The sequence below is a fragment of the Ambystoma mexicanum genome, chromosome 3p (assembly GCF_040938575.1).
Source record: "Ambystoma mexicanum isolate Mex_15411 chromosome 3p, UKY_AmexF1_1, whole genome shotgun sequence".
Lineage (NCBI taxonomy): Eukaryota > Metazoa > Chordata > Amphibia > Caudata > Ambystomatidae > Ambystoma > Ambystoma mexicanum.
The window spans coordinates 947,533,915-947,552,846 of record NC_090925.1 but is presented as its reverse complement, the minus strand read 5'-3'; the positions used below and the strand labels follow the sequence as shown (position 1 = coordinate 947,552,846).

General features: G+C 47.6%; 1 protein-coding gene across 1 annotated transcript in view; it reads right to left on the bottom strand.

Annotated features, from left to right (window-relative positions):
- Positions 1-18,932, bottom strand: part of TRPC4AP (transient receptor potential cation channel subfamily C member 4 associated protein) — a 1,405,828-nt gene that overhangs the window by 1,348,000 nt on the left and 38,896 nt on the right. Inside the window, exon 2 of the mRNA XM_069652258.1 lies at positions 11,023-11,151. Coding sequence (XP_069508359.1) covers positions 11,023-11,151 — 129 coding nt within the window. The remainder of the gene's footprint in view (positions 1-11,022; positions 11,152-18,932) is intronic.

Sequence of the window (18,932 nt, the reverse complement as noted above, 5' to 3'; positions counted from 1 at the left end):
ACAAACGAGTCTAAAGCGTTAGATGCACGAAATGTGTAGTCCACCTAGAAGGGGAGGAAAGCAGGCAGTGCAAAATAATGATTAGACCCAGTCCGCCTTCAGAGGCACCCAACTAAAAGGAAGTCCAAGCCCTACGGGAGCCTTGTGCTCAAAAGTACCTGCACACGCTGGTGCCAACGGGCAAAAAGGGGAGTCTCTTCGAGGGAATCAGGCAGTTTAGTTTGGTGCACAAATGAAGAAGAACAGAGTTACGCGACTCAAGCGCAGCCTCCACTGTGGGAAGCAGAGCGCGCGTACGAAAGGTGTGCTGTTTGACACAGCGGGGAAAAGCTATGGGCTCCTGCAGAAAGGCGACCAGTTCCTAGCTATGCTACTCACCGGTCCCCGATGCAAGCAGACCCAGGCTTCTCCGCATCAGTTTCAGTGCTGGCAGGTTCAGGGGAGCAGGGGACGTCTCGTCGTCGTGTAGATTCTGCAGCAGCGAACCCGAAGTGAACCCGCACAGTTTGCTACCACAGCAGGGCAACGGAGCGGCTGAGTGTATCTCAGCCAAATGTACACTACTCACGAACCCGAAGTGAACCCGCACAGTTTGCTACCACAGCAGGGCAACGGAGCGGCTGTGTGTATCTCAGCCAAATGTACACTACTCACTTCAGACCTGGGAATGCCAATTGTACGAATCGTGTGAGAGTGACAAAGACTCGAAATACAACACAACCTGGCGGCGGTTACAGAGCAAGACTCCTGGGTAGGCTGGCCAGTCTGCTGGATGGCCCAGAGACACTTCTGAAGGCTTACGTGCAGGAGATGGTGAAGATGCCGAGAATAGCTGTCCCCGCTATTCCAAGGGTCGAAGTACAAGTACAGGCCTTCTGGTTCGATCTAAGGTAGAAAGGGTTTCACAAAGCGACAGCAGTGCAGAGGAGCAGTCCTTCAGCGGGTCATCAGCGATTCCTCGGTTCAGCCTTGTGGTTGCAGGATACTTGGCTCCTATATTCCTTTGTTTGTGAGAACTCAGGACATCGACATGGTAGTGGCGTTTCCAGCCCCCTCTTATCCACGGTTCCCTTTGCGCCAAAACGGAGGGGGACAATGGGAGATCCGCTCATCAAACACTCACACCATACGTGGACCTATCACGGACCACGGTGGTCCCAGGCATTCATACCACACTAGACTCTCTGGCTCCCAGGATGTGTATTGGGACCAGACATCCCAGCCCACATCCTGGAGGCACACACAAGGCCTGTAGAAGCCCGCGAAAGCATCTGTGTTCCGCAGGAAAGTACATGCCTAAATAAGGAAGGCCCCGGGTCGGCCCGACCTGGGGAAGGTGAAGGGGGCAAGACGGTCAGCGGACAGGACAAAAAGCCTTGTGGTCTGGCCATTTTGGGAGCCAGGCCACCATTTTGGGCTAAGCGTGAGAAACGCGCTTAAAACGCCAAAAGGAGCTCAAAAACACAAAAAACGATCGCTGCCACCATTCCCATCCGTGAGTCACTTGCACTGATCATTTACAATCCAAAAAGAGTATCTAGGGCCTGTAGAAGACTAGAGACCCAAGAGAGCAGTAACTTGGCTTACAGTGCCCTCTTGTGTCATGTTGCACAAAAGCTGCAACATGATAAAGAAACTACGGAAAACAGCGTTTCCCGGAACCGACTGTCTTAAGGGCATGTCAGTTTCCCCGTAAGAATGGAGCGAAAGCCCAGGAGGAGTGCAGCAGAAGGCTGCACTTCTCTGGCAAAGTCTAGATCATAGTGAAAACAACAGCAAAACGTTTAGGGGTTGCCACATGGAAGGAAAATTGCCCACAATTAAGAAATTTTTCCTAACAGGCCCTCCCCACTTTCAGGGTTCCGAAGCGAAGCGACCCCCCCGGCCCCCCTCCTGTCCCTCCTTGGCTATCCGATAATCAAAATAAATGGCTAAGGGTTGCGTCCATTAATCCATCTATCTTCAATATACAGTGGGTCAAACCAGTTGCAAGATGCCAATTACAGAGGGGTGGCCACCCTGTTCTATCAATGGAACAGGGACAGCTGCCGGGCTGTCCCCGTTCAATTGCTAGTCATAAGACTAGCCAGAGCACACATTGGAACGCCGCAATAAAACCCCCTTCTCGCCCTTCTTTCCCCAATTCTCCAGTGGACCACTCACGGTCAGCGTCCCTCACTGGGGACATGTAGAAAAAAATCCAATTAAACCATCCTACTGTGCAATCTATAACTGTGGTTTAAGGCTTCTAGTGAGGTTAGAACACTTGCTTGACACCAGGCTTTATTTTTTCTCGTTTTTGGAGAAACCCAATTCGAAGAGGAGGTTGATCGTTCTCTGAATGTTTGATCTGCAAATTACTGGGGTCTCCCCAGTGATGAGCCAGCCGTCCAGGTAAGGGTACACTGGGATTGCCTCCCTGCGTAGGTGTGCCGCCGCCACAGCCAGTACCTTTGTGAATACCCTTGGAGCTGAGGCTATACCGAAGGGCAGCACCTTGAACTGGTAGTGCTGACTGTCCACCTTGAAACGCAAGAATCTTCTGTGCGCTGGGAACATGGAAATATGAAAATAAGCATCTTTCATGTCCAATGTCGCCATGTAATCCCCTTTTTTAGGAGGGGGGGATTACCTCTTCGAGAGTAGTCATGCGAGGGGCTTGACATACTTGTTTTCAGGGTGTAAATCTAATACTGGGCGCATCGTCTGATTTTTTTGCACAAGGAAATAGGTTGAATAAATACCCTTGTTTACCTGGTTGCCCGGGACGAGTTCTATCGTGTCCTTTGCTAGAAGATTAACGATCTCCTCGAGGAGGATCTTCTGGTGGTCTGAGGAATGTATTTTTTGACGTGGAGGGTGGTTTCGGGGACGCTCGAGTAGTTCTATGCAGTATCCTGCAGACACTGTGGACAGCACCCATCTGTCTGATGTGATCCCTTCCCAAGCTTGGGTGAAGTTAATGCGTCCCCCTACTGGGGATGCGTGAGAAGGGACCCTGAACGCGGCGTCAATTTTTTGCGGGAGGCGTGTCGCCTCTGCTGGGGCTGCCTCTAGCCTTACCACGGCCCCTCTTGTATCCTCTGGTGTAACTCTGGGTAGACTGCTGGTTGTTACCCCATGATGTACCCTTCCCCTTTGAATAGTTGGAGCCTCTGAATTTTGGCCGCGTGGGCGAAGAATATTACTAAGGCCTTTTGATTATGGGGCTTGTTGGTCAACTGTCCCAGGGATTTCAGAGTCTCGTACTCATCTTTGGCATTCTTTAATGCGTCCTCTACCACTTAACCAAACAGTAGATTAGGCTCCACCGGCATGTCAATTAGGGATGCTTGTGTCTCGGGTTTAAACCGTGACGGTCTTAATGAAGCATGCCTCTTACTGACTGTGCTCTCTGCTATTAGCCTGCCGGCGTTATCTGCGGCATTAAAGGTTGCCTTAAGGATGCAATGGGACACGGCTCTCCCCTCCGACGCAACCTGGGCCAACTGGCCCTTTAAGGGTTCCGGTGCGGAGTCGATGAGATCAGCTACTTTCTCCCACTGGTGGCAGTTGTAACTCGCCAGCAGAGTGGTGGAGTTGGCAATCATTGCCTGGTAAGCGGAAGTGGAGGCTACCTTCCTTCCCAACCCGTAGATTTTCTTGCTCTCCTTGTCGGGGGAGCCTCAGATGATGAGAGGCGTTCCCGCCCTCTTCTGGGTATTAGTAACTACCAGGGAGTCCGGCTTCAGTTGCCCCCTTATGTAAAGCGGGTCTGATTGGGCTGCCATGAACAATTTTTCGACTCAAGGGTTTATTGCCCTGGTGATGTTAGGATTGAGAAGGGAAGGATCAATTCTCCGTTGAATGGACTTGAGAATTGGTATGGCCTGAGCAATGGGTTTCTTCTCCTCTACTAGTTCCTCAGCAAAGTCCCTCTCCTCCTGTGCCCCTTGAGTGTCTATGCAGAAGTGTTCTGCCGCTTTAGTCAAGACCTCATTTAGGAGGGGCTGGTTGTCGATTGGAGAGTCGGAGACATGAGGATCTTTGCCTACCGGGGAGTCTATTCTGTAGACTTCTGGGCCATCTTCCTCCTCCTCCTCTTGGTCCTCGTCATCCCCATAATAGTCCACCCCAGTTTGGTCGTCCAACATTACCAAGTCTGGATCCTCATCCTGTAGTGGATCCTCAATATACTGGGTGTAAGGCCGAATGTAAAAAGGGTCCGAAGACCGACCTTGCATTGGGGTCTAGAATAGAGGTTTCTTACCAGGGCGCTGCAGGTCCCTAGACCCTGAGGGAGTAGCCCCATCAGGGGTATAGGAAAGGAAGTGTTCTGGGTTCTTGGAGTAGAAGTCTGTTCGAGAGGACATTCTAGACATAACCCTGTCTATATCGTCACTGGTCCATTTCTTGGAGCTGGGAATGACCCTTTCTTGAGAGGGTTCCCCTTCTATGACTTGACGGGACCTATGGACTTGTGCAGGGGTCTTGGCTAGCTGTTTCTCAGAAGACTTAGCACTGTCTTTATTTAACTGTGGTGCAGTAGAGGGATAGGATGGTTTCTTCTGCCGTGTCCCCCCCATACCACTGAGTAGAAGAGGGTTTCCCTGGTGTTTTCACCCTCTCCGAGCTTTTCGACGCCTGGCATTGAGATTCGGGGGTAGTGTCCCTTTCCTTAGAGTGAGGGCATCGGGATTCGGAAGCAGCCGCCGAACCGTCTGCTGACGCCGACTCTTGGTGAGCGGCCTGGGGCTGGCGGTCGGCTTCATCCTCTAACGAGCCTACCTCCATAACTTTGGCGAGTGAGGCACTCTTGGCGCCTGTGGATGGTTGCCTGGTGTCGTGAGGCGATCTTGACCAAGAACGCCCAGAGGACACAGATTTGGTGGATTGCTCTTTTTGTGCCTCTTTCCGAGAACCCGACACGCGCGTCGAGTCTCGGTTGGATTTCGAGTGCTTAGGTGTGGAAGTGGTGTGGGCAGCGCTCGTGTCGCCGGGTGTTTTCCCCATAACTGCCCTGCAGGGTAGCCTTCCGAGGTCAGGGACTTGCGCTTGGGCGTCTTTCAACGCCTCGTTTCCCTCGCCGTCCGATAGTACGGTGTCGCTGCCATCACTGAAGGTGCCCTCTGCTTCCATGGCCTCGCCTTGCCAGGCGTGGTGGGCCCAACATTTGGTTGAGTGGTCCTTAAGTGTCTTAGCCTTGAACCGGCTACACGCTCTGCAGTTCGCCTCGGGGTGGTCCCTCTGCAAGCAGAGGTTACAGGTGGCGTGTTTGTCAACCCAAGAATACTTGCAAAGGGGTACCCTCCATACGCACCCTGTGGCAGCGGGCTAGTGTGTGTAAGAAAATATATACGAGTGTAGAGTAAGAAAATATATACGAGTGTAGAGTATGTTACCACCCCCCCACTCTCCCTACTTGCAGGACCGAGGCCAGCGGCCTTCCGAGGCCCAAAGTCCGTCATGCAGCCCTCGACAGTCGTTTCTTCTCCGGGTCGGCGTCGAACTTCGAACCTCAATGATTCGACGTGGGAGTGGAAGAAACGGGGAAATATTATTGATTTTAGCAAAATATGGCTGAAAGCCAGGGAACTCCGCGCCATGCTTCCGTCAAGTATGGCGGAAAAAAACAATCCGAGGGTCCTACACAGTGGACGTCACACTAGGGATAGTATTACTAGCACGCCCTGTGTCGACGCCCATTTTTGAAAAACAAACTGTAATCCTCTGCAGCTTCCACTAGATGTCGGCCTATGCACACCATGTGATCTAAGCAGATTCCAAAAACATATACATATATATATATATATATATATATAGCTCTAGGGTCAATACTTTGACACATTAAAATTTGTATTGGTCCAATGACTTGCCTTCTTCATTAGTGAGATTGTGGATTCAAATACATCCCTTGACAACCTTGGTACAACCACAATTGCCCACACCAACGGGGCTGCCACCGGTGGTAAATTTCAAATGGTCCGCTCCTGCAATTCCCCAAAATCCCTGGGATCCTTTCCTTCACCTATTTGCCCCAGAAAAACGGATTCCCTTACTCACTCCTTTTAGAAGACAACCCCCCCCCATGTTAAACTTTATAGAGCCAGCCTCTTCGCATTCTTCACCTACCAATTCCTCCAACCCATCTACCCTTCCCACAGCCTCCTTTTCCTGACCCTGCAACGCCGCCGACACAGGAACTTCCTTTTCCAAGTCCCTGAACCTGACTGACTAAACTAATTTCCTCAACTATTCTCTTCAATTCCCTTATAGAAGCATCCAAAATAGCAAGTGTATTCATTACCCCACATTCAAAGGATTGAAGCGATTTATAGATTATCAGAAAGTTTTTCTCCCGCTTCTCCTCTGAAGCAAGTTCCAAACCCATCTTAAGTGGTACATTCGCTCAATTTGTGAGGGGTTGATAAACGGGCTTGATCTTCTCGTCCAATAGGGCTTCCAACCAGGTCTCATCCTCCTCTTCCGTGGATTCCAAGCTCTGTACCTGCGCTCCCTGGGTTTCCAAACCTCCCCCAACGGAGCTCTTCGCAGGCTCATCCACAGCCTCCTCCCCTACTCTCATATGCCCATGTACTCCCATATCAGCCTGGGAGCTTTCCCACATAACTACGATAGAGTCTTCCTTATCCATATCTCTACTGTTATTGCCATTCGTTTTCCCCGCGCCATCCATACTGGCATTCCACCCAGGGTTTATATCATCCTCAGGGCGGCCCCTTATACCAGAAGCGGCATTACAAAAGGGCCTTTTATGTAACCTGAATACGATTTTTCAATTTTTCCTGCTATATTTTTTGAGTAAAGGTCCAGAGAAAGTTGCGTAAATGGCAGTGTAGTCTGAGATGTTTCCTGGGATTGTTTCAGTTTCATCATGCTTGTAGCCGCCTCCCTCATCCTGGGCTTTTCTTTTAGCCATATTTCGCCACCAACCAGCAAAAAATTATTTAAACCTTTATAAACGCACAATTGTCTTCTCACAGTTTTGCCAACAAACTATCAGATTAACCAGTAAAGCTGGTTCAAACCAGTTAAAGCCAGTTAAAAGCACCTAAAACCATTATAGTGTAATAAAAACATGGACCAGCAGAAGTAAATAACAAATGCAAATTCAAGACAAGATCTTTTTAAAACCAAAATGAAGAGAGGACCAAAAATCCAAAAGTTCAGAGGTTCAAAGAATACAGTTTTCCAGGCAGTCTTCTGCGCAGTTCTTCACAGTACAGGTCTCTACAAAGTTCCACATGTTCAAAACGGGTGGAGGTTTCCCATACGGAGGCAAGGACAACTTGTGGCCATAGACCAGGCGGCCAGGGAACGCCCAATAGCTTAAGGAGCAGCCTTAGTCTGTCTCGCGCCCCTACCTCCAAATAAAGCTAAAAGAGGTACTTGCTTGTGCTCATACGTAACCTAGCCATCAAAACAAGCTACTGAATCCAAGATAATTTAAAGGATCGTTATGTTAGTGCACCACACCTTCGCGCAGAAGCTATGAGCGTGCAGAATTGAACCAAGGACAAAAGTACAAAGTTCGATGAGTCTGGACCATATACACCAACCCCAGAAAGCATGGCAGATTAAACAGTCATGCAAAGTCCAGAGTCCTGCCAAAAAATAACCCTGTGGTTGCTCAAGCATAAAAACGTACCGACTGGTCTTTAGACACCACCCCACCGCTAACCACCAGTAACCACTTCTTCCCCCCCCCTTACTCTCCACGCCTCGCTCCGTGCAGTACTGGAGATTATAAACTGGTAAAATTACAAAACTGACATAAGTCTCCTCCTCCACAGAAATGGTAGCAACAGTAGATAAACTGCCACCAGTAACCACGTCTTCCTCTCCGCCACTTTAGGTAATCTGGGAGTACCTAATTCACAACAAGCTTTTTTCAAAACGCTTGACTACCATCTGTGGAAACAAAGTAGACTCATGGAACCTTTCCTGCATGGCATTGGTCTGCATCTTTAATCTCAGTGAAATGTATCTGCAAGAGCTAGGAAGTGACAAAATCCTCTCACCCACATCCACATCTCCCAACTAACTGCTCACTACTAAAATCTTGCATCCTTAAACCTACCACACACTTCTACAGACAACCTCGAATGTCTAGTGTATTTAACAGATTCAAACCCCATCCATCTTGTACAATAACCATGCTGTTCATTTTTGCACTCCACAATCAGGGGGCTGCCACTATGACTAACCTGCCCAGTCGGTACCAACCACGATTTTCATATCGATACACAGGTTAAAAAGGCACTTCCAACCTTCATCCTCAACACCAAAGGCTTCTGCATATGCCTCCCACTATCCGACTAACACTCTGCCCTCCTTTCTTACAGAGCATTGCACAGCAAGGCCAACATTATTGGCAGAAGGGCGCTATATAAGACTACATTACATAGGGGGGCAAAACCCTCTCATGCTTCCAAAATGTTTTATATATGTCCAATGGTGCTCTGGAGCAGAGTGACCTTTCAGAAAGGAAAACAAACGAGTGCTCAAACAGCTATTTGGAGTAGACAAAAAGAATGCAATTGCATGAGGCTAGAGCTCAAGGAGGAGGAAAGAGGACACCATGTGAAGACGTTGCGGGTGGTCTGGGGAACCAATAGTAGCTTGAATATTTTCAGCTTATCGGGGGAATCTCGCCGGATAAGCCGAAATAACACAAGACACGTTCAGAAAAAAAAAAATTGCATCACACAAACTAAAGAGTGATAAGGGGTAATGGGAGAGGGCCAGAGAGGAAGAAGAGAAAAAACAAAAAAAAATCAACTGGTAAATTAAGAGGGGGAGGTGTCCGGGGCGGGGTGGTGTCCGGGGCGTGGGGGTGGGAAGAAATCACATGGCGAGTGCTTGTGGGGACAGATGAATTTTTGATTTGAGCGATATCGGGGGTATATTGCGAGAATAGTGTGGGAAAATGTTTTTACACCTGCTGTGACACATCTAAGCAGAGCGTAAGGGGTATTTCTGCTACCGGCAATGGCAAAGATGGTTAGTGGGACCCAAAGAAACATATTGGTGCTACATGTACAGTGGCCATCGGCTAGTGGGCCCCAAGGAAACCTATTGGTGCAACATGTACAGTCAGCCATAGAGAGCCTGAAAAAAATATATAGTATAAAGAAACCTTGGAAATTCAGTGGAAAAACATCAGCTAAGACTGAGTGAAGGCAATCGGATTTAACTTGAAAAAACAGATAGCAACAGAACCTTTGAAAGTCAGTGAAAAAAAACCTTGTTTAAAAGAGTTAAAAGTGATCAGATTTAACTCAACGAGATTCAGCACTCGCATTTCAAGCAAGTACACCTGAACTTTGTGCCCCTTGATGTGCAGCGTATGCCCACAAAGATGGCATCACAGATTACATCACTGTTGGCATCACTAATGACATAATACATGCCTTCACTGATGATATCAACAATTCCATCATATATGACATAATTAATTATATAAGTTAAGATTTTTTTTTACCTCGATACACATTTTATAACATTAATAAAAGCAGGACTTGGAACAATACACTGATACAGAAAAACTATAGGATTTTGTGTGGAGCGTTATTCGTGGCCTGAGGCTTCTATTGCAGCAAGAGTGTGGATTCGCACGTCTGCTTCCTCCAGAACATGCTCACGTACTGACCGCTCAAAACACCTTTCAAAAGTACATAAATGGGGGCTCATTCCTAACTATTGCCCCAGATTGGTTATTCCCCCTTACTGATTCGAATTCTCACTGGATTCGCTTTTCTCTTGGGAAGCCTTAATCATGCTACCATTGAATTATTAGGGCAGCGCTAGCATTGGTTACTGCTTTGCCACTCTCTCATTAATGAGGGTTAGTGAGCTTTCAAAGGTTTCTACAACTTGCAGCACCATCTTGGTTTTCGTTTTATCGAAGGTATGAGGCTCTGCAGTGTTCCACAGTCTCTTCTGTCTGCCAGGGATCCTGCAACGTGAGAGACATTGGGATTCAGCACTCACGATCCTTTCCTTGCTTGTTCCCTCTCAGGTAAATGTCGGTCTTCTGTCAGGTGTCACAAACCAACTGTGTTTGCGAATAATAATCCTGTTTCCGGTCAGCGACTCTCCAGTTCTCGTAGCATGGCTGCTTACAGTGCAACCTGCTAGAACACGTTCACCATCACGGTCTCCCCATTTGGTCTGTAAATCAGGAGTTACTTGTCTCCGAGGGAAAAGCGGGCGGTATCCCTCATCCACCTTCTAGAAAGACACATTTGGTAGCAGATGAACCATCCCGCCCCTCTCGGCCCCTAAGCCCACGTTAGGATGGAGAGTTCCTAAAAAACTCACCACAAACCCCCTCCACAATTCAAAAATATATAAATATGCGGTTATGGCAAAATAATAAGGCTACATTTTGAGTGTATATCTATAAATACACATGTATGAAGAGTAAGTTGAAGAACCTTTGTTGGCCAAATCAAGATATTTGTATAGAACTTAAAGTAGCTTGGAATTGGGACTTTGTTAGCGGTTTTCTAATATAGGGTGCCTTGGGGAAGAGAGAATGGCTTAGAATAGGTGTTTTAAACTTTATTCACTGCGCCTTGAAGAAAGTCCCATTTGTGGTGGCCCATCTTGACCAGTATTTGTTTAGATCTGACGTTATTCAGTTGGAGAATATACCCTAGTTCCCAAAGGCATTTATCTAACTAGGTGTTTAACCAACCCCTTCCTGAAAGAGTTTAATAAAGAAGTCTTGAACCTTCTAAAGGTATGTGTCACAACAAACAATTAGAAAACATGAATTCTTGTATAGGGCATCACTGCTTCAGTAAAGCAGAGGACTGTGTCCAGCGCAGCAACTGTAATCATATGTTTCACAGCTGTCAAAGTAAGGAAAAAGGAATCTGTTCAGAATCACCTTTGGGTTTCAGAGCTACATTAGTAAATAAGAAAACTGAAGGTTACGAAAGAAGGACAGCAGAAACAAGAGATATATATTTTCTTTGATATACACACACACACACACACACACACACACATTACCTTGAGGATACTTTGGCACTGAGATAGGTCGCTGTTAGGGTGGCTGTTCACAAACAACTTCTTTAACAACTGAGGAATACCATTCCATTTTGCTCTTCGATCTCTTTCTTTTAACAGAGTCTCTGACATCTAAAGAAACATAATAAAATAATTATATTTTAAACAAAGAAAAATGAAATGGCACCCTAAAAAGTTGACATTTCTGAATAAGAAATCTTTTTCAAAGCGATTACAAGACCATAAAAACATAATGTACACATGAGCCACCATTTGCTAAATGCTTTAGAAGGGTAGCTATTTTTGTTGGCACAAAGATGCGGGAAGGACCACAAAGCACTGCAATTTGGAAGCAGCAGGGTATATAAAGGCACTACGTGGTCAGGAAGTTAGAGGGACTCCTCGCACATGTAATTGTAATGGGTTATTTGTAACGCGCTTAATATCCAGACCCGGGGATCGAACCTGTGTTGCTCAGCGTCGTCTTGGTTCCAAGGCAAGCGCGTTGCACCCAAGCTATCCTCCCGAGACAGGAGTAGATTAAGCAAGGCTTTCTAAGTGAGAGATTATATGGGACCAAATGAAGTGCAGATGTGCAAGCAGGAGATGGTACCCAGTTAATAAACTGTTACTTATACAAGGTCAAAGGAACCACAATCTAGCTAAGGTATTGTTTGCTATTGTAGTGTACAAGCTATATAAAGCGTCCGTTTTGTTTGCTCATGGGTACACATTCTGGTAAGGATATTCTTTCAGTTGTTTCTTTAATTTCCCCCCAAAAATATGAATCACATAGTGACATTTTTCTTTCAATAAGTTGATGCCATAACTCAGATCGCAACGCCCAGCTAAGACGTCAGCACCGCTCCTCCCCGAACTGAAATCCCTTTTGAAATATCTACCAGTGTTAGATAAGTACTGTTCGTTAATTGGGGTCACCATTTGGGCCTAAACTATACTTTATGAAGTAACAGGTGATCGATGCAGAACAGGAGGGGGCTAGGGGAGTATCCCTTATCTGTCCACCACAGCAACTGCACCAGTACCCCATATGCATCCCCTCCGGATGCCCCAGTGGAGGTTAACAAAAGTAAATTAGAAGTGGCGCTGGCAGCGGCGCAAATACAATTGACTAGATTACAGGCAGCACAGATTGAGGCATAGCAGGCAGCCCAGACTGAAGGGAAAACTGATAAACCAGCAGTGCAAAAATCAGATGAGTGGAAAGCAGGAGATGTTTTGTTCAGAATGGATAGCAAAGCCATAAAAACAAGGAAGGAAAAAGAGGGGATTAGGTGGTCAGTCTAGGGTATGACAATTTAAACTCCTGCTAAGGAGAGGAAGACGGGTGGAGTACAATTGATCGTATGAGGAGGCAGAGCAGGCGCCTGAGCAAACTCCCCGGGTGGAGAGTTTATAGGAGGGTAGGTTAAAGAGCAGGTTTGGCCGGATGGCAGCCGCAAGGAAAAAAGGTGGAAAAAGGGTTGATGAAAATAAGGCCAAGATGCAGATGCCCCTCATACGTAAGGGGTCAGGCAGGCCACACTATGTGCGCAGATGGATAAAAACAATTTGATAAAAGGTGCTCCCACCCCACACAGCAGGTGCAGGTAAGTTAATTTACGCATTTGAAAAGCAGACAGCCGGCATACCCCTGGCAGTCGTTGACGGAAAATGTTTATCGGTAGCTACTATTGGAGACCAGGCTGGGGACGTGTGGGTAAAAGCAGGATACCCAGGAGTGAATTTATTTAACAATGCACACGATGGAGCACCGTTTAACAAGATCCAGGCAAAGATATGTGACGTGCTGCGGAAAGCGTTCCCCGACATACCTGACCTTTAGTCGATAATGGAATGTAACATGGACAATGACCCCTCTCAGTTTATTCTTAAGGTCCAGGAAACGTGGAGAGCAGAGACAGGTAGCTTGTGGTACCAGACAATATGGTCTTTCTACTTTATCGTTAAAAAGGGTCTGCCCAAAGAAGTGAAGAAGGCAGTACACAAAATGGTGGCCATTGAGGCAAAGGGGTGGGCTGAAATACAGAGCATAATACACCATTGCAAGAGGATAAAGAAGCATGACAAGGAAATGACCAAGGAAGGCGGGAAGCAGCGGAAGTGTAACTAGTACAAAACACTAGCCAAAATCGATGTGGAGGCATCCGCATCGACGCCAGTGCAGACAGAGGCGTCAGGAAGTGCCAAAGATTTTGCAAACACTAGAATAGCTGCAGTATGGTCGGAAGGAGGGGGGGGGGGACAAGGACAGTGGGACGTGGGTCCACAATACCCCAGCCCATAATGGCAGCACAGAAGACAGCAGCCAGGAAGAGGTGGGTTTCAAGGAGCACTGGGGGGGATGGGAGGGAGGGGGCTTTGGGGGAATGGGACCCAGATGAGGGCAATAGGGTCTTCACAATATTGGAACTGTGAGAAGTGGGGGCATTCTTCAAGGGAGTGTAGGAGCAAACAAGGAATGGGGTACAATTACGGCCAGCCGAATTATGGTCCACCACCCCAGGGGCACCCACAAGGGCCAGCACCCAGAATTACTTCTATACCCTACGAGGTACACCAGGCCTACACACAGTTACCCCTGCAGATATCTGGTCCACCTGTGCAGCAGCAGTCAGTGCAACAATACACACACCCATTTCAACAGAAAGGTGGCACAAACCCTTTCAGCGGAACACCAAATGGTACAGTTGCAGCGCTGGTGGGGGGGGAACCCCCTTTACGTTCCCTGGAACAAATACATATCCCGACTAGGACAGCCTACATAACTCTTGCGTGTCCGGTCCTGTCAATGACCATTAACCCTGAAGAGGAACCCTTGGTGGGGGCAGAGATAGGAAACAAGCAATTCATCATCATGGTTGATTCAGGTGCTGCGTAATCATGCATCAGCGAGGTGGGGCTTCCCATTATCGGGCAAAACCCTTGACACAAGGCTCTCTAGGACTATGTAAATTGTTTCAAACACTAAAGATTTGGATGCAAAGGTGGGAAGGACTTCTCCTGTCAACTTGTTGGGCGGGGGACCTGCTCAGTAAATTGAACATAATCTCATTCACTGATCAAGGCATTGTTTGCGCCACGCCAGGAATGTGAGCAATGGTAATAATACATGCAATGGCAGGGGAGGTGGTGGTGATCTGGGGATCCCGTAGACCCAGACAAGTTCATCTATGGATTAACAGTGCTTGTGGAGGCGGTGCCACAAATTGCCAAGGGCTGTTAGAGAGTACCAACTGACTATCTTTTGCCCTGTAGTGAATTGGTGGCGGGCACAATCCTGTCCCTAGACCTGAAAGGGTTGTTGGTGTCGGTGAAGAGAGTGGTCATACTAGAGACAGACAAACATGGGTGTGAGTGGCGCACAGTGCTTTGTTTCGACCCCACTGTACCTTTTAAGGAGGTGACAGATGCAGAATTATTTTAAAACAATGATGGAGAAAATCTTTAGAAAATGTGCACCCCTGTGAGATCATCGCGCAGTACCGAAGAGTGTAGTGTCCCCTGATGGACTCGCCCCCCCTTCATTGAAGCAGACATTATGTATCCGAACAGTTGTGGACCACCAACCCACATGATGTTGGGCTTTTAAAGAAAGTAGTCCTAGTACAAATAACACTAAAATAAAAGCAGGGGAAGTGCTACCCCGGGTGAAACAGAACTCACTATCAAGAGAGGCAGAAGAGGGAATCCGAGACAATACAGGCACTCCTCAATCAAGGCCACATTTTTGTCCTTGAGGTCTTCCTCCGATAGAGAGTGTGCAATGTACTAAGGTCCGATAATGGCACACATTTTTTCAATTAGCTCTTTAAAGGAGATCACAGCACTACATGGCATCAAGTACCGGATGTGTTCAATTTATCACCCCCAGGCCAACAGTATTGGAGAGGATCAACGGGCTTCTCAATAGCAAGCAATCTAAGCTTTGCACTACGTTAAATAACTAGGTGCACTGCTTACCGTTGGTCCTCTTCTGTCTACGTACACAACCCATCAAGGACCACCATTTGTCACCCCATGAAGTGGTCACTGGTCATACATAAGTACGGTCATAACCCCCATCAGAAGAGCATCAGATGCCCATAGGGTGGCAGATGGGGAGCTGGTGCAAGTGGATCTAGGTCACCTGGCCTAAGCCCCGCCCACCTGGTGCCTTCCTGCGTGCCGCTCTTTTTCACCACTTAGCAAGCCACGGCCACCTGGTGTCTTCCTGCTTGCCGCTCCGTTTCCCTACTTAAGGAGCCCTCCAGCTTCTTTTCTTTTGCAGATGGGGATCAGGTGCAAGTGGATCTAGGTCACCTGGCCTAAGCCCCGCCCACCTGGTGCCTTCCTTCACCATCACCGTCTTGTGTCCAATGTTGGATTTGACTTTTATGGACTTCATTCATTCACGGTGCGTCACGCTTTCTCAACTCTCATGCTGGACTTCCTTTGCATCTTGTAATCATGGTGGCCCTGAATCATGCCGTTCCCATTTTCATCTTGTGTCCTGGCTTGCAACATTATGTGTTACTACTGACTTCTGCAATTGTATTCGCTCTCCACTCTTGCTTCTCCACTCTTTTTGACTGCTTACGCTCTCTGTTCTCTCCTCCTTTTCCCTTCTCCCTTCCCCCCCCCCCCCATCTCCTCCCCTTACTTTCTTCTATGCACTTACTCTATGAAAATTATACCTAATATGATAGCAACCTCGTCTGTTTCCTCCACCCTCCCATTGCTGTTTTTTTCCTCCCCATCACCCCTCCAGCACGCACTATATGAAATGTCGTCAGGCCTAGTATGATAGTTGCTGGTTTTGTTCCTCCCATCCCTTTCTGCAACCCTCTCCCTCACCTTTTGTTTTTCTCCGGCTCTACCAGAAATGTCATCAGGCCTAGTACGGTAGTCGCCTGTCTGTTTCCATTTCCTTCCCACTCTCCCCCTCCCTTCCTCATCTATGTCTTAGCACTTGCACTATCTGAAATGTCGTCAGGCCGAGTATGATAGTTAATTTCACATCCTTACTGTTCATGGCCTGTAAAAATGTGGTTGTATTTTCCCTTGTTCCCTCCCTTGCCTTGAAGCGCTTTGAAACACATTGTGTATAGGCGCTATATAAATAAACAATCATATCAGTCTTAGGTGACTAATTTAAAGAGTACCCGACAACCATAAGATGTGAAATTTAGAGTCTCCCGACAGATTGCCCCTCCCGACAAGAGTACACACTGAACACTACAAACACAACAGCAACACACTCGCCACCCACACACCCAACCAACCGCTGCTGCCAGGAGAACTCATTAACATAAGGAATTTTGTCAGAAAATTGAATAATCCCAGGTTCCATGGTCCTTATGTGGTAATATTCTCAACTCGCCTTGCTGTTAAAGTAAAGGGGCTTTGCTATTGGGCCCATTTATCCGATGTTCGCAGGGCGCCCCCAAACAATACATAATCACCTTCAGCGTCCCGGTACCTGCCTGCTTACCCAAGCACCAGTTCCATAGTTTTTGGCCCGTAGTGTATTTGAGAACATACACAGCTAGTTGAATATAACATTTTTCTTTTCTCCCAAACCCTCAATGGAACCAGCAAACATCAGATACATCTGTGTAGGTTAGAACAAATGTTGACTATCAAACTGTTCCTAGATGCTCATTCATATATGTGTGGCATGTATATTAGTGCAGGATTGACCATTTTAATGTTCCTTCTAGGAATTTATTGGGGAGCTTCTTTTATGTGGAGCTCATTTAAAAAGAGGGGGGGGGGGAGTGCATGCACAAACATAACAGTAAATATGTAAAATAGTGAGGAGTGTAATAACAATAGCAAATTAACAAGTACACCTGCAAATACAAGTAGGACTGTGAGCACAGTATTACAACATGTTTTCAACATTTGGTTTAAAAAAATATTTTTCATAACTTGTGATATTAGCAGTAGAAGCCTTGTGAGCAGAACTATAGGGTCCCAACTAGACGATACCTCCGACTCTGCCCTTAGCAACCTCTATCTCTCCATTACCAACAGCCTCAACATCCTTGCCCCAGTCATGAGGATCTGCCTGAAATCTGCCTGCAAGGGTAATGCCTGGTACGACTCCGAACTTGCAAGAGTAAAAACGTAAGTGCATGGCTGCTGAACAGACACTACAGACATTCCATCCGTGCTAAAAAAAAGAGCCCACATGAAGGCACAAGTGCTTAGTGCGTTCAACAGCACAACTAAACTCAAAATCTCCTCCCTTCCCTTCCCTTCCCTTCCTTCTCCTCTCCGGTCTCCCCTGAAGAAGTCACCAGAGTTTTCAATTCCATGACGGTCTCCTCCAAACAGGTTTCCCCATACTCATCCATAACCATCAAGGATAAGATTGCCTCTCGCTCCTGCTCTTGCTGATCTTTGCAATCACTCCTTTGCTACTGGTTCTTTTCTATCCTCCCTCAAGCACACCCTTGTGCGCCCCCACCCCTTTAAAAAAGAAAATCTCTGCATACCCTTCCTGCCCAGCCAACTACCGCCCCATTTCCATCACCCCCTACCTGGGGAAACTGCTTGAGAAGTTTGCCCTCCCCCAGCTCAACTCTCATACCGAACTTGTTGGCGGGCTTCACAACCACCAGTCTGGATTCCGAGCATCCAAGAGGCAGGCAAACTGCTCTTCTGAACACCTGTGAAGAACTGCTTGCATCCCTTGATTCCAACTCCCCTGCTGTCCTCCTCCTCCTCCTTGATCTCTCTTCTGCATATGACAGAGTGAACGATTCCATCCTTATAAAAAGGCTCTATGATCCCCTTGAGATCTCGGAGGGGGCACTGAACTGGCCCAGCTCCTTCCTAACTGATGGTTCCTCCAAAGTCATACTGGGTTCTTTCTCCTGCCGCATTTCCTCCTCCAACTGTGGCGTCCCCCAGGTTTCCATTCTTTAGCCCTGGATCTTTAACATATACTGTTCTCTGCTGACACGCCTCATTTCCTCCTTCTCCCCCAACTTCCAGTGCTACGCTGACTACAACTCTTCTTCAAGCTTCCTACTGACGCCCTTGCACCCTCCTTCAACCCAGACTGCAACTCTGCCGTTCCAGGCCTGGTGTACTGCTAATGATCTATGCCTCAATGCCAGCAAAACAGATTCTCCCTATTGGGACCCCTGCACCCTTCTTCCCTGCATTCTGGCCTTCTTCCAATGGCTCTCCCCCTGGCCCCTCCTCTGAAGCCAGGAATCTCAGCATCATCTTCGACTCCTCCCTCTCCTTCATCCCCCATATTCAGGACATTGTCAAGAAGTCCTATTTTCACAAAGGAATCCTACCTTTCCTCACCTTCCCCAGAGACTCAATGTTACCTGTGATTTGGTTCTCTCCAGGCTAGACTATTGCAATAGCCTTTTCCATAATCTTACTTCGTCCACTCTGCAACCCCTTTAGCTAACCCAGAATAGGGCAGCGAGACTTCTCCTTGGCCTCAAATCTCTCTCCCGCCCTACAAAGTCTTCACTGGCTCCCGGTCTCAGCACAGATTAAATTCAAATCCCCCTGTATCATCCACAAGGCTATCTGGGGCCCTGGACCACTATCTTCAACTGTTCCTGACCGAATACTCCCCTTCTAGACACCTACGGTCCTCTGTTACCAACTCCTTGCGTGTGAATCAGTTTGCAAAACAGAGAGCTGGTTGTCCTTCTGTGGAATAGCGCCCCCCCCCCCACCCCCACCATGCATCTGGAGCAGGACCTCAAGTTCCGGAAAAAAAAGCCTCAAGACCTTTCTCTTTACCTCTTCCTTCTCCCCCTCTCATCCCAGATAGTCACACAGTAGCGTGACTGATGTGCACATTACTTATGTATCCTTGGGGCCCTGACCCCCCCCCTACTCCCCACATCTTATCATCCCAGCCACTGTATATT